The sequence below is a fragment of the Cygnus olor genome, chromosome 6 (genome assembly GCF_009769625.2).
Source record: "Cygnus olor isolate bCygOlo1 chromosome 6, bCygOlo1.pri.v2, whole genome shotgun sequence".
NCBI lineage: Eukaryota > Metazoa > Chordata > Aves > Anseriformes > Anatidae > Cygnus > Cygnus olor.
Genome location: NC_049174.1, coordinates 21390902 through 21413022, shown reverse-complemented (window position 1 = coordinate 21413022; position 22121 = coordinate 21390902). Strand labels below are relative to the sequence as shown.

At 33.3% G+C, this 22121-nt stretch overlaps 1 protein-coding gene across 3 annotated transcripts in view; it reads right to left on the bottom strand.

Moving 5' to 3' along the window:
• Positions 1 to 1279: 1279 nt before the first annotated feature.
• Positions 1280 to 22121, bottom strand: part of LOC121072256 (sodium channel protein type 2 subunit alpha-like) — a 63389-nt gene continuing 42547 nt past the window's right edge. For all 3 annotated transcript variants that reach the window (XM_040561710.1, XM_040561709.1, XM_040561711.1), the window contains 10 exons: positions 20452 to 20572; positions 19693 to 19847; positions 18463 to 18636; positions 13549 to 13671; positions 11313 to 11594; positions 9341 to 9394; positions 7524 to 7661; positions 5701 to 5805; positions 4348 to 4618; positions 1280 to 3409 (listed from right to left, as the gene is read on the bottom strand). In XM_040561710.1, coding sequence (XP_040417644.1) covers positions 2217 to 3409; positions 4348 to 4618; positions 5701 to 5805; positions 7524 to 7661; positions 9341 to 9394; positions 11313 to 11594; positions 13549 to 13671; positions 18463 to 18636; positions 19693 to 19847; positions 20452 to 20572 — 2616 coding nt within the window. In that variant the 3' untranslated portion in view covers positions 1280 to 2216. The remainder of the gene's footprint in view (positions 3410 to 4347; positions 4619 to 5700; positions 5806 to 7523; positions 7662 to 9340; positions 9395 to 11312; positions 11595 to 13548; positions 13672 to 18462; positions 18637 to 19692; positions 19848 to 20451; positions 20573 to 22121) is intronic.

Here is a 22121-nt window from a genome sequence, read left to right as displayed (position 1 = left end):
TAGTAACAAAGCCAGCTTTCATCTTTCAGCCAACAGTAGGATAGAGACAAGAAAAATAAATACAATGAAAATACAATAAAAAATGAAATCTTTATTTTTTTTGGCTCATTTGTAATATTGTTTATGTTGTTTATGATAATATCAATTTCCTGCATGCATTTCACCAACACATTACAAGTCAAAAGCATTAGTAAAAGAGAGGTCCTACATTTAATGTTAGCTTGTGTATGAAACACAAAGTGTCCTGATGTCCTTGATTATACAAATGTGCCATTTTGTTCTTGGGAAATATTGTGGGTCCTATTTGTACAAGTCTAGTGCAGCATGATTCAAAAAGAATAATTGTCTATGTAAACAGACACTGCAAAATAGCAAGAATTTCATGAACAATTAGACTATCTTGGAACTTCTGATGCAAAAAGCGCTAGAAATTCACACATTTCCCTAATTCTTTCCTTGCTATGTCCAGTTACCAGATATAACTATTTGGAAACAATAAGCTTGGTTCCAGATTTACACAATTTACTTCACATTGAAATATATGCAAATATATTAAAACAATATAGTCTACAAATACTTCTTTTCTTATAGTGTGATGATTTCAGTTTGAAATTACTGTGGTTAGAAAGTAAGCCAAGTGAATGAGGAAAGAAATATAAGAAACAGTGATCTAAACTTGAAGACGCTCGTCTTATATACAAAACTGTTGCCAAACGGTATTTCTTTACATTGTTTATGTATAACCACATTTTCAACAGGTTAAACAGTTTGCAATAGGGCCTGTACAGTCTGATTCTATACCATTTAGTAGCCACTTCAACTTGAAAATGCAAACTAAAGAAGCTCATCAATAGCTGCAAACTATTGCTTAATGATTTGAAAGAATGAGGTCTGGTTGGACAACTTGATTCACTTCACCACTGACACATGGCTTCCTATAGTGGAGACAGTTGACAGCGGAAGGAGCAAGATACAGCAGCAAAAGCATTGACATGCATCAGTGATACTCTCCAAACTATCTATAATGACACAGAATACAAAATGTCCTGTTGAGCTCTTGCAAATTACCCACATTGTGGTACGTATCTGATGCAATTCAGTGTGGCAAAGCCATTTAATTCTATGGTCAAATGTGCATGACGGTATGCCATTAATATTTACATAGCAAAGTGTATTTTATTAATTCATTGGATGTTGGCCTTAATGAGAGAACACAATAACTAAAGAATAATCCATGAAAAAGACTTGAACTGTGTGTTGCTTTTTTTTTTTTTTAAAGAAAAAGGAAAAAAAAACGAAAAGAACTTCCAGGTATATTTTGGTGAAGCTTTTTTTCTACTGCAGAAACCAAAAAATAAATTTTTTAAGCTGTGAATATTTTAACACAAGCAAGAACTTGTTCATGCTTTATGATTTGCATAAAAATAAGTCATCGCAAATTCCTGTAATTTAGAGGAGACTTTCCAGGCACATTAATGTGGATACACATAATCTGGATGCAGCCATATGAGTAGTAAGAATGCCTCAAATTAAAAAAGCAACCCTGAAACATGGGAGTTCTTAAAATCTTTAGCTTTGTGCAATGTCATATTTTTATTTGGGCATGATTGACGAGTGCAACATGCCTATGCAAATCACTTCTGTCTCTACATTATAGAGAATCTGAGAATAGAACACCTGGTCCTCATATCTCTTTCCCCAACATAAAACCCATTTACAAAAATAGTAACATATAATAGTAAACAACCTGTGAATTAAAAAAATGATACACTAATACCAGTTCTGTAAAAATATGACAAATGTAGCAGTTGAATTACAAACAGTGAATAAAAGTACTGTTCTACATGTTTTGCAGTACGTGAAACACAAAAACATATAGCTTTGCACACATTTCAAGCTCCCTGTTCTCTGTGGAGCCACTTTGTCTCTCGTTCTTAGCAGCGTCAGCTGTAGTGAAAACAGTAACCTCTTGTCAAGTTTGTTACCCTGATTTGCAGAGTCACAGTTTGATGCTGAAGGTTTACTGTTTTGTTATAGGCACTGACCTTAAGTATATATATATTTAATGTAGATATATGCACACACACGCACGCACACGCACACACACGCATATATGTAAAAACTGTCAGTTTGGCATAAACCTCCTGCAGGAGTCCAGTTGACTCTTCATTCTCAGACTGTAAACAAGTTGTCCCACAAGCAGAATTTTTACATTTTTATTTTTTATTTTCCCTGACGTCTTTACCTTTGTAGTCCTTTTCTGCTTTGTCTTTCTCATATTTTTCTTTCTCTGGCTTTGTTACACTGTCATAGGATGGTGGGGAAGTTGTAGAGGAGCTCTCATCTGTTTTTTCTGGAGTGGAGTTCCCATTTAGTTTATCAATAATTATCTCTTTTATAACTGGTCCATCTCCTTCTTTGTTTTTATTTTTGTTATATATACTAGACACCTTTTTAATCTTTTGCCTTAAAAGGTGACGTCTGTAAGCACGCTGAATAATGAGAGCAGATACTTCCTCCTGTTTCCGTTTTAATGTGGTTGTGATTGGTTCATAGGAGACTTTAGAAGGATTGGCTGCCATAAAACGATCTTCCATTTGTATTCTGAGGGCATCCATCTCCCCACTTTCCCCCAGGACACGCTTTGTGAAAGCAAACAAGATGTCAAGGCAGTGAATTCTGTCACCGCTTACCATGGGCAGATCCATTGCAATAAGCTGGACTTTGTTTGGTTTTGCTATGAGAAGAGGAGGATCTAACGAAGCTGCAAAATCTGATAGTTTACTGTATTCTATGAATTGTGTTGCATCTGGATCAAACTTCTCCCAGACTTCATAGAACATCTCAAAGTCATCCTCGCTCAGGGGCTCAGCACTTTCCTCAGTAGCAACACTGAAGTTCTCCAGAATCACAGCAATGTACATGTTCACCACTACCAGAAAGGATATGATGATGTAGCTGACAAAGAAGAAAATCCCAACGGAAGGGTTGCCGCAGTCGCCTTTAACAGAGCTCCCCGGATGATCTTTATGAGGGTCACAGTCCGGCTCCCCACTGTTCAGAATTGGGGCTAACAAACCATCCCAGCCAGCAGATGTGGTGATTTGAAATAGGCAGATCATGCTGTTGCCAAATGTTTCAAAGTTGAACATATCATCAATCCCAACTTCCCTCTTAACGTAGGCAAAGTTGGACATGCCAAATATCGCATAGATAAACATGACCAGGAACAGCAGCAGACCAATGTTGAACAAAGCAGGAAGAGACATCATCAAAGCAAAGAGCAGAGTGCGGATTCCCTTAGCGCCTTTAATGAGACGCAGGATTCTACCTATTCTGGCAAGTCGGATGACTCGGAACAAAGTGGGGGACACAAAATACTTCTCAATCATCTCAGCTAAGAACATACCTAGAGGAAAAAAAAATATTTTAATACAATTTTAAATTTATTCATTCATTGCTTATCAAATGATTTATTTCTTCCTGTCTCCAGAAAAACCATTGTAGAATTTCATTGTCTTTTAGTTCTTTACCTTCTTTACCTTTTTATTTTTAGATATGTAAGGTAATGTCAGAATTCTAGCAAAACATCACACAGGTTATTTGTTTTTAATCAAAGCTACTCTAATAGCACCATGTTTGTCCTATCCAGGAGACAAAGGGAAATAAGTAAAAGGAAGGAGTCTACTTGTGGCAAGGTAGTTAGTGTCTGTCTAAGTTTCAGTTTTGCCTAAAAAAGCCTGGAAAGAGAATTTTCTGTCTTAGGTATAATCAGTTCTGAAGATGAACCTACTCCTTTCTTTCATCATTCATGGAAGAATATATTGGCTTAATTTATGCTTTCTTTATTTTAATTTTTTTTTTTTACATGGGGGTGTGCACTGTATTCAGTAAAGGCTCTCTCAGGTACATCATAAAGTCTTTATGACTAGTTTTGTCATGACTAATTTGCACATTGGAGAGTCAGTTTTTAGATGACAGAAATCTAAATGTTCACTGAGACCTTAGTCAGAAAAAGCAAGTAAAAATCTCTCCCGCTTCACAGACTCTTTAGTTCTACTAATGAAAGCAAATCTGCGGTTAGTGTATACCACCAGACATTTCTCTGTTCATTTGCATGTGTTAATTTAATGTGCTAAATAGATCCTTTATGACCCTTGATATTGAAGATGACAAGTGAACCTAATGGGAGCAATAAAAATCTTATATATAACATTTCATGTATTTCATCCTATAAACTAGGAAGATCCGAATCAAGTTATATGAAAAACAGAAAAATTCACATTCTTGAAACAGGTGTTCCCTTTTCCTTCCACTAGTTCTTTCTTGAAAGGGGGTTGCTCTTACCTACTATGGAGAGAATTACAACCACGAAATCAAAAATGTTCCAGCCTATAGTGAAGTAGTAATGGCGAAGTGAAATCAATTTCAGCACAAATTCTCCAGTGAAAAGGACAATGAACACAAGGTTAATCCGGGATAAAATTGTTTCCATTTCTTTGCTTTGGTCATCTGTTTCTACCATCATTGTGACCATATTAAGGCAGATGAGTATCATGATGCTGATGTCAAATACTTGTTTGGTTACAAAATCAAAGACCATGCCTTGGAATTTGTTCTGCAAAAACAAAAACAGAATACTTCTTATACTCTGAAAATATTTGCCTTTAGAAATGCCAAATGGGAGAGCAAGTCCCTGCAAGGTTTTAGGGGTGCAGAGCAAGATCTGTTCATTTACACCTAGCCTGTGCTGCTTTTTGTCTCAACCAGTTAGAGCAAATCAAGAAGTGTACCACTGTTGACTGAAGGAATGGGAAGAGAAACACTGAAATAATAATAGCAATAGCATTATAGCAAAAGTGATATTATTGGTATAAAAAGGTTGTGTAACTTGATACCAGGCAAGAATACCAACCAAACAGAAACTCATTTTCTCATTCTTAGGTGGCTTTAGAATATTGACCCCTCAAGGTGTGTGCTTCTTCCTTAAACTCATTGTGCTTGGTAAGATTGTTGGACAGCTGAAGTTGAATGTCTCAAACACTCCATGACAGCAATATCCCTGTTTTCCTTTACTACTTAGCTAATTGTTCATGGTATATGCCTCTCCTTAGAGAGTTCACCACCCAGTGAACAAAGTGCAACAAATATTCCTTTCCAAACACTGTAGGATTTCAGGAAATAACAGAGTGGTTTCTCATCTTAGAGACAAAGGTATTCTATTTTATCCTGGACTCCCCAGGTCAGTTTTATATTCTGTGAGATTATCTGTATCTGTCTTTCTCTTCATGTTAGGTGACCACTGCCCCCTTCTGTCTTCAGCAGATGCCAGTACATCCCCATTTCCTACAAAGTCTCTTGGAGAAGAAAAAACAGAAAATGGTTTATCCATGGGAAACACGACCTGATTAATTATCCAATTAAAGAAACTTTTCTAGGACTCAGGCAGGGTCCCTGTGAAACTTATCACATTAACCTTTTTAAATCCTACACACTTCATATTTCAGTGTATTATTTCAATGAAGTGAAAGATCTATCCATTCAATTAAAAAAAAAAGGGGGGGGGGAGGAGAGAAATTCTACCTTATAAGAAAACAATAACAAAAAATAATTCTTTCCAGGCATATAACCTCATTGGCTAAAATCATATTCCCAGATGAATATTTAATACTAGTGGTATGAAAGTCAAATCACTCTTACCACTGGCCTTGGTATAGGTTTCTGTGGTTTTTTGGATCCCAGTTTTTTCATTGCATTGTAATATTTCTTCTGTTCTTCTGTCATAAATATATCCTGACCTCCAAAGTAAAGCCATAATACCAAAACTAATTACTGTCATGTTCACACATTCAGCATTTAACTACAGTATGTTCCTCTGTAATTTAGTATTACATTTATATTTTATTTGTCTAATAAGTGATTTTTTTTAGCTATTAATGGTTCATATAATGAGCATTACTACCACATACAAGAAACCTTTCCTGGTACCTTGTTAGGCTGATAGCTGAATTTTTCCAGCCTCTCCGTATCCATTTTTGCTGACATGGCTAAAATGGTTCTTACTGTACTGATGCTGTTAAATAGGTTGCTGATTAGGATTTTAGTGCACAGGAGCCTTTCTGGTGTCTTATATGTCCTAAACTCTAGATTGACTTTGAGTTACAGCTAGACAGGTCTAAAACTGGGGTAAATTTGAGGCTTATGTTGTGTCAAGGGATAGATTGTTTGGGTCTAATATGATGGCTTTAATGATAGCAAAAAACCTTTGTTGATGTAAACTTAAGTAACCAAAATCATGCTATAAAAAATTATTAAAACAAACAAACAAACAAAAAACAACTGCTGGAACCTTGACTAGCTCAAATTAACCTTTGTTTGCAGATGCAAATGCTGATGAACAACTGACTGAATTCCAGTATAATGTAACTTGTGCCTGTTAATGAGTCTGAACTAAGTCAGATAGAAACAGTGTCAAAGTCTCTGTCTGCTAAGGTGGTTATCGAAGCCCAAAGCCTGCTATTCTTGATAGAAACTGCTGCTGTGGCCCCAGATGTGTTTATGGCTCTTTTAAGAAACTGAAGAATATCTTCAAACACACAAAAAAATTCTATACCTCACAACTGAGCTTTACTATATATTCTGTTTTGTACTGATGCTTTTTATTTGGTAATCAAATAAAACTAAGTCAGATGAAGCTGTTTTTTCACAACATACAACAATTTACAGTGATCCTCATGTTCTAGTTCTGTTTGGCAATTGAAGGCTAAGAATCATGAGACTTCAAAATATTTTAAATGCAATAGTAATTTTATCTTTTTAAAATTATTTTACATAAAATTATACACATTATAAATATAATTACTTAAAACATACTTGAATGTTCAGTATATACAGAAAAATATCCTTTCTTCTTTACATATGCTTCGTTATTTCTAATAAATTATAAGTTAATTTACTTCTGTCTAACAAGCTCATGTCATTTGTTACAGCTCAACTGTTAGAATAAAAGGGCTCTTTCATACACATTTTACTTATATATTTAAGCCTATTTGTGAGATCTATAGGACTTTTAAACCACTGTTTAATCAGTTTGCAGAACTATTATCTATTATATGAACACAGCCATATTGTGTCTTCATTAATTGTCAGCAGTTTATAAGATTAATTGAAAATAATTTATCTTAATTCTTTAAAGTTAATTAAAGAGAAAATTCTTCCACTTCAAAATAATACTATGTCTAATCAAATGAATACACATTCCATTTTTGCATCTTCATTTTAGGTCTTTCAAAATTTGTAAATTATTGTGAACAGACTCATGATTTGTCCCTCTTTGCACGTCAAAATGCTGTAATGAAAAGGTCAAAATCACGTCCACATATTTAACAAGGATTATGTTAAAAAAGAAATTTTTATTCAAAGACCTGAAATAACTTTTGATTTTTCTTGGCCTTATATGAATAAGATATTAATTAATTACAATTAATAGTTTATAGCAGCATGGAAACATTTTAAATACTTATCTTCTTTTTTTGTTGGTTGAAGTTGTCTATAATGACACCAATGAAAAGATTCAAGGTAAAGAATGATCCAAATATGATAAAGATGACAAAATAAAGATACATGTACAAGTTGTCCTCATACTTAGGTTGATCTTCTACCTACAAAATATTATAAGGGGATAATATTAATCAAGAGATGAAAATATTAATGAAGGGGATAGTAGTTTTAATAAGGAAGGAAGGAAGGAAGGAAGGAAAAGAAAGAAAAAGAAAGAAAGAAAGAAAGAAAGAAAGAAAGAAAGAAAGAAAGAAAGAAAGAAAGAAAGAAAGAAAGAAAGAAAGAAAGAAAGAAAGAAAGAAAGAAAGAAAGAAAGAAAGAAAGAAAGAAAGAAAGAAAGAAAGAGAAAGAGAGAAAGAGAGAAAGAGAAAGAAAGAAAAAAAGAAAGAAAGAAAGAGAAAGAGAGAGAGAAAGAAAGAAAAAGAAAGAAAGAAAGAAAGAAAGAAAGAAAGAAAGAAAGAAAGAAAGAAAGAAAGAAAGAAAGAAAGAAAGAAAGAAAAAGAAAAAGAAAAAAAGAAAGAAAGAAAAAGAAAGAAAAAGAAAAAGAGGAAGGAAGGAAGGAAGGAAGAAGGGAAGGAAGAAAGAAAACGAATTTAATTATAAATAGGTATAGGTTATTTCAGCTGGAAATTCTACACACTGCACTCAGTTATTAAAAAGACCCAGTATATGCTTTTGTATACATGGAGAACTGGAAGCTGATAGAATGATTATTCATATGGAGCTTTAAAGTAAATGTACACAAAGATATGTGTTTATGCATGTATATATATACAAAGTTCCTGTCATAGAAGAAAGAATATGAGACTGAGAGTAGTCACTAGTACTTAAAATTTCAACAGTTAAAAATTAAATATTTTATATTGTGTTCAGTATATTTTCATGCAACAGAATCAATCATTTTACTGTCACCCAAATCTCCCTGGAACTCTTTCTGTCTTAGACGAGTGTTCTTACATCCACCTAAGAACAGATGCTTTCTATAAACTTCTAGTGACTACATGTTTTGTGAAATCTCTTAGAACTGAGGCACATTTTTAAGGAGTATTTTGTTACTGTCTTAATTCTTCCAGCTTCTACATTTCAATCAATGTCTGCATCTCAACTGCATGATGTGCTACAGCATAGAAATGCTGAAGTTAATGAAACAGGATATAATATTCTGGCAGATTAATATCACTGTGTGATGACTGATTATCACTAGTATAACTATAACCAAAGTTGTATAGAACTAGCTTAGGCATCTGTGTTGCACTTTCTTGTACTAGGTAAACATGGTTTATAAGTTTTCTAGCCAAAATAATATTCTAAATCCTAGAAAATTTAGCAGATGATCTTCAACCTTAAGATCTAATTTCACTTAAATAGCTGGATAATATAAGTGCTCAACCTAAATAAACAATGAAATGCATGGCTATAAATTTTAAAACTAGATTAATATATTTAATATATTATAATTACATTATGTAGCCTTACATTATATAATCATGATTATCAGAGGAAGTCATTAAAAAGCCATTTTCTCTATTTTTCATTAACATCTTAAAAAAAAAAAGTCCATTTAAATGATTTTAATTTACATTATTTCACTAGAAGGAAGGAAGTGGGATTATTTTTTTCCACCACTATTTCTAAGATGCATGAAGTTACAAAAAGTTCATTTCTAGCCTTAAAGTACTAAATTCTTAGTGTTATTATGTATGTAGTTATTTATATTCTAAACAATATTAAATATATCAGAATATAACCAATAGATGATCTTTGAAAGTCTTACACTTACATCTCTTGAATCAACAGCAGCATACATAATATCCATCCATCCTTTGAAAGTAGCCTAGAAATAAAGTACAGTTGGTTTATCTACCCTATAAAAATTCAGAATGTGATAAATGACTAGAGCACCGCATTTGGACCTTTAACTTTAATAATATTATATCAAAATTTATAAACCACATTTGATAACAGGAATAATAAGATATTTTTCAAAATAAAACTGATTTTTTATAATTTATTTTTAGGTATTTCAAAAATACTACATTTGGGCTCTGAATGTCTCAGCAAGAGCACAGTGTGTTTGGAGCTGCAGGTGCTTACTTTGCAGATGAGCAGTGGTAGACTCGAACATTGATGTTGGAGGTGTTTAAGTACAATCTACTACAATCACTTGTGGTGACAACCATTTTATCGAGTTTACACAATGAATTGATGGAATTGGCAATACAGCTTCTGGACAGATACATGCATCTAAATGTTTTGGCTATGTCCAAACTGCCATAGTATTTTTAGAAATGTTTTAATCCCACATAAGTAAAAGGAATACACTCTGTTCATAATCAAAATATACATTGGTTCTTGAGATCTAAGATTTACAGAAGACTAAAAAGTGAACTGTGAAAGAGCTGTGGTTAACTTTTGTAAAACCTTGGGCTGAGTTCCTGTAGAGACTTTGTCTAGGTAGAATAATGAGTAAAAAAAAATTGACATCTAATTCTAACATCTCTTCTAACATCTCTAACATCTCTTCATAAAGTGAAGCTATATATCACATCATAGACAAGTGATTCAGCAGAGCTCAATCATTTAAGCATTGTTATTTGCTTACTTGCTGGTGTTTTGGGTCAAATACCAGCTATCAGAACCTCCATTCCAAACTAAGGAGCTTCTGGCATAAATGAAAGGTACACTTAGTACCTAGAACAAAAACATTTCTCTAACACAGTGCATAGGAAAAGGACTTGAAGGGGAAATACAATTTACAGACTTTATATAAGTAACAATAATTAATAGAATGACTATGATATGCAATATAATAGCATCTGTGATGCATCTTAATGTCTGCGAGAATCAAGAGAAAGTGTTATGAAATAATCAGGTCTAATAGTAAGGAACTGTCCACCAGTGACTACCCACATTGGAGCACCTTACACAAGACTTATACTAGAGAAAGAATTGTCTCCATGCTACATGAAATGTTGGGTGCCCCAGTTTCAGATCTTGCATTATTTATGACTTCTTTCCCTAAACCCACTTCCAGGTCTGGAAAATCAATCCCCTCTTAAACAAACACCTGTACTGGAGACCTGCTGGATTGTTATATTGTTCCTTTTACCATCCAAATACAAACTGGTTCCTTAGAAGAGTATAGACATGAAGAAAAATCCACTCTATCTTGACCTGGCTGTTGATGAAGGAAAAATGATTTTCCATTGCCAAAAATTGCCAAGATTAATGGATTTTGAATGTGAAGGATGTCGCTGTCATTTGTAATGATATCCAGGAACAGATTATGTGGGAGGCATTGGCAGGAGTTGCTCACATCGGACCAGACAGTCAGAATGTCTGCCTTTTCAACTGCTGTCTGCCCTCCTGTCTTGCAAGATAACTGAGCTCAAAAAGGAGGGGAGAGATCTTCAACAATTAGAGGGATCTTCAAATCTTTTCCACCATGACAAGAAATGAAATGAATTTCTGATATTTATATTGTGCAGCACTAAAAAGATTCTTGTACTTTTTTCACTTATAAAAGACATTTTTATCATCATGATGAGATCATATGCTCTAACCTGGAAAGTTTACTATTATTCACGCAAAAATTATGGCTAGAAATTTACTAGGGGCTTTTTCAGGGTTCTGTTGTGTAAACTGTACATGACTGCTATAAGGAAATTGTTCTACTACTTAGCAGACTTAAGTAGCCCATTTGTCCTAAACTTTTTTAAAAGAGCAAAAAGAAAAAATATAAGTTTACTTACTACTTGAAGCAGAGCAAGATATCCAGCTCCTACATTATCAAAGTTTACTTTCACGTTTTTCCATCGCGCACTTTGATTGTTTTTTATGAGTTCCTCACACTGAGTATAATTGTTGACATCACTGACATCAAACATCTCGCCAGTTGTGGTATTGACACAGTGATAGAATTTGCCAGCAAACAGATTTACTCCCATGATGCTGAAGATGAGCCAGAATATAAGACAAACCAGCAATACATTCATGATAGATGGAATTGCTCCTACAAGGGCATTTACAACCACCTAGCATACAAATTAAACAAAATAGTCAGTTTATGAAAAGGAAAAGAAAAATACTTTAAAATGTTAAAACAGTATTAATATGGAATGGACAGTTAACAATGTAAAATTTAAGGGGAAGCATTATTTAAGGTTCAATAAAAATCACTAATGAGATTACCAAAGGCGAGAAAAGAAAGTTATATGGAAACCAAGACAATGCAAAAGTCTGAAAAAAAGCGAAAACAAAAGAAAACCTGTTAGTAGCAAGATGGGTTCTTAGAATTTGTGTGCTCTAGAGAAAAAGAAAGAAAGAAATGTTAAACTCCAACAATACAAATCAAAATCTATAAGTAGGAAATAAAACAGAATAAGATAAAAGAATGATGATGTGGAAGACTAAATAAAAATATCTGCACGTGAAACTATCATTACAAATGATTTTATTCTCAGAACCTTTACATATATATTGGAACCAATGTATTTTAGCATCTGCTTACAATATAACAAAAATAAGCACATTTTATTTGTTTTTTAATAACTGCATCTGCTGCAAATCTTGGTTTTAAATTGCCTGGCTCCCAGTAGTTGCTTTTAAACATATTCATTAGTTTTTTTTTAATTTTATTTTATTTTTAATTGCTTCATTTAATACAATTGAACTAGTCTATATGAATAAGTGGCTGTAAAAAATCAGATGAAATCCCCTGACAAAAATTTTATTTAATTACTTATTGTGGTTGAACTAAAAGGATACACAGGCAAAAAAAAATTACTTAACCATATTTATTTGTGAGACAGCAGTTGATTTTTGTGTAGTGAATATTTTTGCATGGTTTTGAAAATGGTAGATTTTTTCAAATCTATAACTTGACTGAAAATGTTCTAAAATCAATATAGCTCATTTATGAGATAGGGACTTACATGCTGTTTGCAGTACAAATTATGCAAAACTTAATGGTGATGGTGATGTGTCACAGGACACAGTCTCCTGGAATACCAGCAGCCTCTACTCAGACAGAAACTACACTATTTTTTTGGAGACTTAAGACCTATGATTAGTCTGTAAAAAGGTATTACAACATTTGGATATTTTGAGATAAAAGATAAAAAGGAGATTTCTAAATAACATAACATAACTTGTTAATTTTTTGAGCATCTATTTTTCCAGGAAATAGCATAGTCTGCATTTACAGCAGACAGCTGGTAATTGTTTTTTTTTTTGTTTTTTTTTGTTAGATTGGCAGAATATGAAAATAATAATTTCCTCAACAGGAAGGATTCAGCTGTGTAGGAGGAGAGGTAAGATGGCAGCAGATGTATTCGTATGAAGTAAAGGACACTAGTTGCAAAAATGATTTATCATCTCTTCCCTTCTACATTTCCAGCCCCATCCTTAATTCAGGTATTTGTTCAGAGAACCTTTCTTTAATGATACAGCTTCTGTTGTGGAATCTTTTTCCCAGACAGATAGACAGGGAATCACAGGGAGGCTTTAGTTGTATCTTTAGTGTCTTTAGTGTGTCTTTTTCCCACTGTTATTATCTTCTTCACCTTTTTTTTTTTTTTTTCCTTTTCTGCCTGATCCTGTTCCATCCCAAACTACTAGCAAACTAACAGAGAATGGAACTTAACTTACAGAAATTCTTCAAATAAAGTTCCCAACTAAACAAAAGAAAAAAAAATCTCTGTTCTTTTCCTTTTCTCTATAGATGCACAAATAAATGGAAATATTAATAGCCACAGGACTGGTATACCAACTATTTATTTGAGCAGGCAAATTTGATAAGCTTAAATCGAATACCCAAAAGAAAATTGTATGGATGTCGTATGTTTAAGGACATGTTGCAAGGCATTTTCCCACACGTTTCTGTGTGAGTTCCCACTCTGGAGTTCTTTTGTAGCTCTTTGTAGTCTCATAATTCTACATTGATTTTTGTGTGCATAGATTAAATCAGGCTACTTTCTTTTATCTCACCCTCATTCCTTCAAATCGTGACAAGGCTCTTAAAGGTCTTAAAGCTCTTAATGTCCGAAGCGATTTAATGGCACCAAGTTCAGAATAGCCCAAAGCATTGGCTATTAAACTAACCAATGAGACCTATAAAAATAATAATAATAAAAATCAATAAGAAAAAACACTGCAGTTTATTTAAAAAGCATACAGATTGAATCTACAGAAAAATCAACAGTGACAAATGGAGGAATGTTCTAACTCAGTGACATTAGAGGCCCGATCCCATGATTTTCGTACTTGCTGGAAAGTCATATGAATGCACACTTGAAAAAGGAATATATGCTATTAAATATCCATTATAGCTGAATGGGGCTTAATAGTCAGATGGAAGCACACTCTCAGTGAAGGATAAAGTTTTCACAAATGCCTGAAGACAAAAGATTCATAGTTTCATTAGCTTTCATTAAGATTCAACCTTCCAAGCAATTTATAATTCTGAATATGGTAAGATAGTTTATTAACTACTAACATTATTAATATCTATATCACTAATAACATGCTAAACAATATAGTGGTTAATTAGCTTTTGTTATAAATAATACTTCTAAATCAAAAGCAAATCTCCGCACCAATAGCCAGGGTATCTATGAAACATATATTGACAGAGGTGTTACATTGTCACTTGCATGCCAACTCTCTCCAAAATTTTTTCCTCTTCTAAGTATAGGAAAATTATTAATAATTTATTGTTATATTTAAATAAAATTATTATTTTTCCTCTTCTAAGTATAGGAAAATATTATAAAATGTGTGATAGTTATTAACAGGTGCTAGCATTACAACAGTAATGAAGGAGAAATTAATTTTTGTTTCTCAAATAGAACTGATTTTTAACCAGTGTTAATGTGAAAAAAATTCATTCACTTTCTTTTGGCAGTTTTGGAGACACAAATGGGTGAATATCCTACCTTACTCATATTTTATTTCAATTTACCACCAAATGCACAGAAAACACATACATGAACATAGGCGTATTTCAGTCCTTAAAAACATCCCCCTAATGTTCATTTCTGTACCTCAGTCTAGATGTTCTTCAAATCAAAGGCTGTGCAGAAATAGCTGGTATGGCAGTAAGATTTTGTCCACTATTTGAAAAAGTAGTTTCCTATGTTACTTGTCTAATAAAAAACAATTAGATGAATCACAAACACAGGAGTTACAAGATCTTGTCTCAGTGGACAATGGGAGAACAGATGGAAAACAACTATTCCATTACTATATTACTATGTAAATTAATCTCATTGAAAATAGTATTTTAGTTAATTCATAATGCTGTACCTTTCAACTGGATAACTTGTCATGAAATATTAATACATATGAATTCTGTTACTTGCTGAGGTCGCTAATTTATGTGATTTGATTCCAGACTCTCTGTGGTGTATGGCCCTTCTCACTTCTAACACTGCTTATCCTATCTTTCATGTAGTTTATATATTTAATTACACTTAATTAGGAATGAAAATAAACCACCAGATTTGGAGGAAAAAAAAAAAAAAGATAGATACTATAGTTTTGATTTTCCAGACAGGCATTTTTGACATTCTCTGAGGCAGGGCATTGGACCAAATATAGCTTTTCTTATGTTTTTATGTTATGATTCTCAGCTAATATCACTTTTTCTGTACATACTTGGTGACTAATTCTTAGTTTATGGTATTTTACTGAAAAACATTAAAAGTTTATTTTGTTTAGGTGTATAGTTGCAAGCTGATTTGGTTCCTTTACTTCCTGAATAAGAGTATTAGGTTTCATGCATTTCCTGTGAAAATCCCTTTGAATTCTGGAATTAGTAATTCCAGAAATCAATTAATTACCAAATTATCCAATATTGTCATAGTGTACCATGTTAGGACACACATAAAGACATACTAGACTGTCTAGGAAGACAAAGTGGAATCTCTCTTTGCATCTGGTTTCCCAACACATGAGTCTGCTCCCCTTCTTATTTGTTCTTATTCTTATTATGAGGTCATCAGGGCAGCAGTTTCCTCTTACTCTGTTTATACAGCATTTAGTATATTAGTTTAATGTGACTCTGATTCTTTTGCAGAATGTTGTGGCTTAATTAGTTATTCTTAAAAACTATTAAAAAGGTTGAGAGCACAGTTTAATTCAATGAGTTCAACTGTTTTAACAAATAGGCATGAAATATTTTTAGCCGTATTTCTGAGCTGAAGAACTATAGAAATCATCTATATGACTGACTTTGAATGTCGTATACAACAAGCCCAGTTGGGGGTGTGGTTTTTTTACTTTTGATTGTTCAAAAATTGAATGCATTGGAATTTCAGCATGCATGAGAAATTTCAGTGTTGAGATATTGGAAGGTCAGAGATTTCATTCCACTTTCAGATATATTACTGTCCCACAGTAGTTGTCAAATACATGATTTCTTTTAAATATTACTTATTTCTATTTCATTTAAATATGATTTATGAATGAAATATAATTTAAAAATAAGGTGTTATAACTAATTATGGGAGTACCTCATAAAGTTTGAAAATAGATAGCATAAAACAATATCCACCTATGATCACCAAAGATTATATATTTTAGCAGAAAATGACCAAAATTTAATAACTAGCAAACTCACTGGGTATTCCCAAATGCCCCATCTCCTGCCCAGATACACTATCTCCTAGCTTGGTATGTGGCAAAGAGAACTTATGGTCATTACAGCTGTACATCAAAAACTGGACATAATAAAGAAATGACAGATGGCTTCTGGACAAAGGGGTGAGAACAAGACTCAAGGTACAGTATGATGACTGCTCTAGAGTGTCTGGTTGAACTCGTTTAAGATATTACTGCCTCTGCTAGCTGATGTCCCTGCTTCTCATCTGCCTGTATGCAAATTTGATTATCTTAGCTTAAACCACTGATGAGTGTGTTTGAACTAATTTACCAGATTCTGATTTTGGGTGGATAAGGCACAGGTATTTTCCCTTCTACTCCTTGCTACAGATATTGTTGCACCCAGGAGAAGGGTGGAAAGATGGCATGAGGTCTTAAAATGAGGTGGACAGATATACCCACAGTCACCTGCCATTGCTGTTAACTGACAGAGCTGAAAATCGCCTTTTCTTCATGTAATTATTAAAATCTAATTTGGTCACAATGACTGAAAGTAGCTATGACTATTTCTCACATTGAGAGAGTCAGGTATGGAAGATATTAAAGGTCAAAACCCCGAAGTACTATCAGTGTTTACTCTTGAATAATTTTAGAGGATAGAATTAGACAATTTGATTAACTTTAGTCACTTGTAATGAAGAAGGGCTCACTAGTGTTCTTTCTTGGAAAATCTGCTGAATCACATTTGTTTAATCTTTCCAATAAAACAGTATGGAGAGATTCTCTTCTAAGGCAGATAAAATGAGTTCATATATTTCTTTCGAATGTTGTCTGGTCATGCTGCAAGAATTGCTGAATTAGACTTAGGCACAGTAAGACATTTTTACCACTTCCTGGAACACTGAGTATAATTATTCAAAAGTAGAAGGTTCTGATCTCATTTGGTCATGCTTTTGTTTATAAAATTAAAAATTATGAGAAAAAGGTTGGCAATATAAGATGCTTTACTTATGATGATGATGATGTGTATAATTCTGAGAGCCTGTTCAGATAACAGCAGCTAAACTCTTATTAAGAAACCATGGAGCATGGCTTAGAATAATCACTTTAGGTTTACGTTACAAAAAGAATAATTAGAACACAAACTGTGGTTTATCTAAAATGAATTCCGTTCTTAGCATAATCCTGGAAAGGAGCATCTATATTCTACATTAAGATCCTCTTAAGAAAACCCTTTATACTGCTTAATAGTAGTGTATATTTTTAGGACAGAGCTAGAGATTAACAGTATAACAAAACTAACATGGGCAGGTTTAAAAAAAAAAAAAGAGGTCTTCCATTTTGAGTTATGGGTCAATCTAGCATTTTTTTTTTATCCTCTGAAAGTCACAAATCTGACACATTACAATTATATATCCACAAATAATAACTGTGGAATGAGATTTTATACAAACTTCTCAAGAAATATGGTAGCTTGGGCAGAAAGTACATTTGGGCATAAACCACGTACATGTCCAGAAATGGACAGTTGCCCTAAGATTACATCTCTCAGTTCCACACTGAGGATATGTATAACCAGTGAACTGGGTCAGATAAAATGTGAAGGCAAGAGACCAAAATATTCTGGGAGTAAAACCAACTTTGATCCATTGTGACAACATAAGCAAGGCCTTTGCACAGAAGTATATCAGAGCTGGGAAGGCAGCCAAGAAACCTTATATTGTCTTCTGTCATAAGCCTTGCCAAATCACAGCTGATTTAACTATTGCAGATTGTTAGCCAATTAAAAGTAATTAATTTTTTGACCAAATAGACACTTTTATTTTACTAAAAATGATATCCAGATAGTTTGAGTGAATATAGTTCTGAGAACTCAGGTAAAATCTGGTCTAAATGCATCATTCCAGTTGCAATGCTTGTAGAAGGAACTTGCACAAAGTAGTGTTTCATTTGCTAAGGAGTAAAGTAGTATGACAAGACTGACATTAAAAATAGCGTGAAAGTTTCAAAATTAGTTTTTGGTTCTTTGTTTTTCCATAAAATCTCAAGTTTGATACACCGAGAGTATGAAATTAATAACCATGAAGAATTAACAAGCTGATGGCCAGCCACCCTTTTCCTTCTGGTTCATAAATGTGCTTTAAACAACACATGCAGATAACTGCAGGCTATTACTCATGCACTGTAACTATACAATGGGAAATATTTTTGCATGTTTGTAAGAAGATTACTTAGTAGTAATGAGGTTTACAACATAAACTTTACAATACAGTTTTAAAGTATTAAGGACTATGTACTTACATCAACAATCAGGAAGTCCAGCCAGCACCAGGCATTAGTAAAATATATTTGAAAACCATATGCTACCCATTTTAAAAGCATTTCCAAAATGAAAATATATGTGAAAACTTTGTCAGCATATTCCAGCATGGTCTTGATAGTTTTACGCTGTTCAATATATATATCTTCAAAAGCCTGTGAAAAAAAAATATATTCAGGTATTACTAATACTTCACAGAATATAAATGATAAAAATAAGTACGTCAGACCTCATCTTTCCCCTTGTTCTTCTGCATCCTCATGTTTTACCTATTTCTCATCTTTAACCATGTTACAAATTGAAGCAACTTTATGTATTCAGCCTCCAGTAAGGTGTATTGATTAAATATATTCTATTTTACTACTAAGTAGGAAATAAACTCAAAGCAGGTGGTGGGTTTTTTTTGTTTGTTTGTTTTTGGTTTTGTTTTGTTTTGTTTGTTTTTCACTGTGGTATTACAAAACTTTCACATACAAAAAAAACCCTCTGTTATACAAAATCTGATCCAGATATGTATATTCCATTTTGAAAGCAGTTCAAGAGTTTGCATTTCTATCTTCCATCAGTAACATTTTTGTCTAAAAGTCAAATTAAAGAGTAATTTGTTTGCTAGAATTTATAGTATGTATTTTGATAGTGTAGCAAATGTTCACCTTAAGTAAAGCTGGAAAGGTGGGCAATGTAAATCTTTTTGGAAAATACTTGTTTGGTTTAATTTGCTGTCACACTCTTCCCTATCTCCTGCCTCCAAAACAGCAACAGAGTTTTGCTTCAATCTTTTTCAATTATACTGAAGTGCTTCAGTTTTTTTTCTATGGTCTTTTGTAAGCATAATCCAAAAAGTGGTTGAGCCCCAAAGGAATTAAGGATTAGAAAGCATACATTTAGCTATATATTCACAGTTAACAAGGGTCCTTTGTACTCAAATCTCTTGACAAACATGTTGAAAACTAGCAGACTGTTTAAGTCTTGAGTTGTTGGCTTAAATAAAATTGCAGCAGGTTTACAGGGGTAAACCAAAAGTATCACTTAAATGCATGTAAAACATTCAAATTTGGGCCAATTTTCAGTAAATAAATCATGAAATTGTGGAATGCAAGTAGTTTTATACAGTTCCAACCAAAATAGGCCTTTCTGATGCAAATTTAAATTTTGCTGTTGCTTCTCAGGAGATATCTAAATATCTCAGCATCTGAAGCATTTCTACTTACCAGTGCTCCGCTGCTGAGGAGAATCATGAAGACAATGAAAGTCTCAAACCAATTGTGCTCAACTATGCTGTAGCAGGTTTTTCTAAGATTCCACCAGATTTTTCCTTTGCCATCCTCTATACTTACTTGGCAACATGGAAATTTCTGCACACAACCTGCATTAGGTTAAGAAATATTAGGATCTAAAAGCAAATTATTTAAAAGTCAATAATTACTATGGTATCGACATTATTAATAGTGATAATGAGTTTTATAATAATTTATAAATGTAACACTGAAATTCTCTTTTATAGGATGTTGATTATCTGAGGTTAGATAATAAGAAATTTGCAATGAAACCAGACAGTACTAGAGATAATTATGAGTAAACTCTATCCAAAATGTATTGATGTTTTTGACTGTTGGCATCTAACTGTTCTGTTTGTTGATGGAGTCTCACAGAAATAAAGTTGTTACAAAATTTAAGGGCTCTTTCAAGTAATAGAAATGCATTTTAAAATAGAAAAGTTAATGAACAGAAAAGTTAATGAAGTTCCTTAATTATGAGATGTAAGCAGTGGCCAGGCAGACAAAGGTAATCAAAGCCTAGGAAAACCTTGTTTTGTCATCTGATTTCCAGCAATCTAGGCTTAGAATATTTCCTTTTGATTGTAGAAGTTGTGAAGATACATCAGATTTGAAAGTATCAAGAACTTAAATATGCCTGATAATTATGCAATTTTGCTAATACATCTCTTAAGTCAACAGTTATTCTACAACCTTCTGTAAAACAGGCTTCTGGTTCAAGAGCTTCTTCAGGTTCAATTTCTGCTTGCTCACCCTCTCCGGGAGGGGCAATATCAACCGTGCTGCCTTCAGATGAACTGGATGCATTTAGTTTCTGCAAGTAAAGTTCCACAGAACAATTTTTTCTCATTAGATACATATTCTGTAAAAATTAGACTGAATCATATCCTGCCAGTCAATTACTTTTGAAAAACACTACATTTATGTTGATAAGTATGTAAAGTAATGAGGTGCACATTGAATAGTTCTGTTTCCCAGTTTATCTTCTCATAGGGAACAATCAGAAGCGATTTAGCTACTAACCTGATCCATACATAAGACTTTTGAATTGAAAGCTCAGTGGTAATACAACTGGAGAGCTTGCATATACCACACTCTCAAGTTATTTTATTTCCTTTACTAGATTACACTGCAAATGTGCCTCAGTTTTCTCAGGGAAATGAACAAACAGAAAGTTCCACATACATTGCATGTCCACTGCAGATGGTGTTTTCACAAACATACACCATATTTAGATGAAAGAGCTGTAAATTTAATGGCATGTAATAGTAAATTTCTGTACTACTTTTTTTTTTTTTTTCCAGAAAGCACAGATTACCAGCTTTGAAATCTCTTATTTGCATTCCAATCTCCTGTGAATACTGAGACACCTCATGAGGTTCCTTCCATCCTGAATTTTTCCGTCTATGTACTACTTTGCATATAGTCAAATACTATAGTCCTCACTATGGTAAAAACACTCCTAGATGTGAAAACTCCAAGAGTTCGAGAGTGATATAAACCAGCTCAAATGAAGTAACTTTTTATACCAAGTACAGTGAAATTTGGATCAGGTCAAACTATTTATCAGTCATGCAAGACTGCCGATAATTTTCTTCTAAGAAAGCATATTTTGAAAGGACAAACCTACTAAAGATGCACACAGCATCTAGCACAAAAACTGGACATAGAGTTTTTACCTTGTTTTCAGTTGCCAATATTGTTTGAATCTTAAATTTTTTCATCCCAAATACAATTTATTTTATTGTGAAACAGGGCTTGTAATCAGAAAGCAACATTAAAAAAATACTGAAATACTGAAAAATACTTTTGTTTTATACCATGGAGCAGTAATTTAGAGGGGGATCCAGAATGCATCTCTAACTTCAACACTGAAGCTGAATATCCATTGATGTAGCAGAAAGGCTAATCACTGACTCATTTGTGGTTTCAGCTAAGCAGATCTGATGCCCTTTGACCTCTATCGGATTTTTTTATATAGAGTTTTTGAGGATACCAAGTACTTTTCATGTTTAGCTTTCAAGGTAGTGATATTTTATCACGTAAAAAAAAAGATATTTGTTCAGATCTTTTGAATGATTTTGCTGCAAATAATAGATGATAACTTTTTAAAAAGGCATTACTATGTATACTCTCCTTCAGAGACACTGCTGCAAATTAAAACTAGTTATTTAATTCTTCAGTTAAAACCAAGTCCTTTCAGGAGAATACATTGAGAGCTCAGGGATTTTTCTGCCAAAAATGAAGCAAATGGCACATATCTCTTTGTATAGTTTGGTAAGCAATTCCTCTCTCATATTCAACTTACAGGAGATGAATGACAATTAAAAGAAATCTATGCTGGGTGATGGGTAACCTCAGTG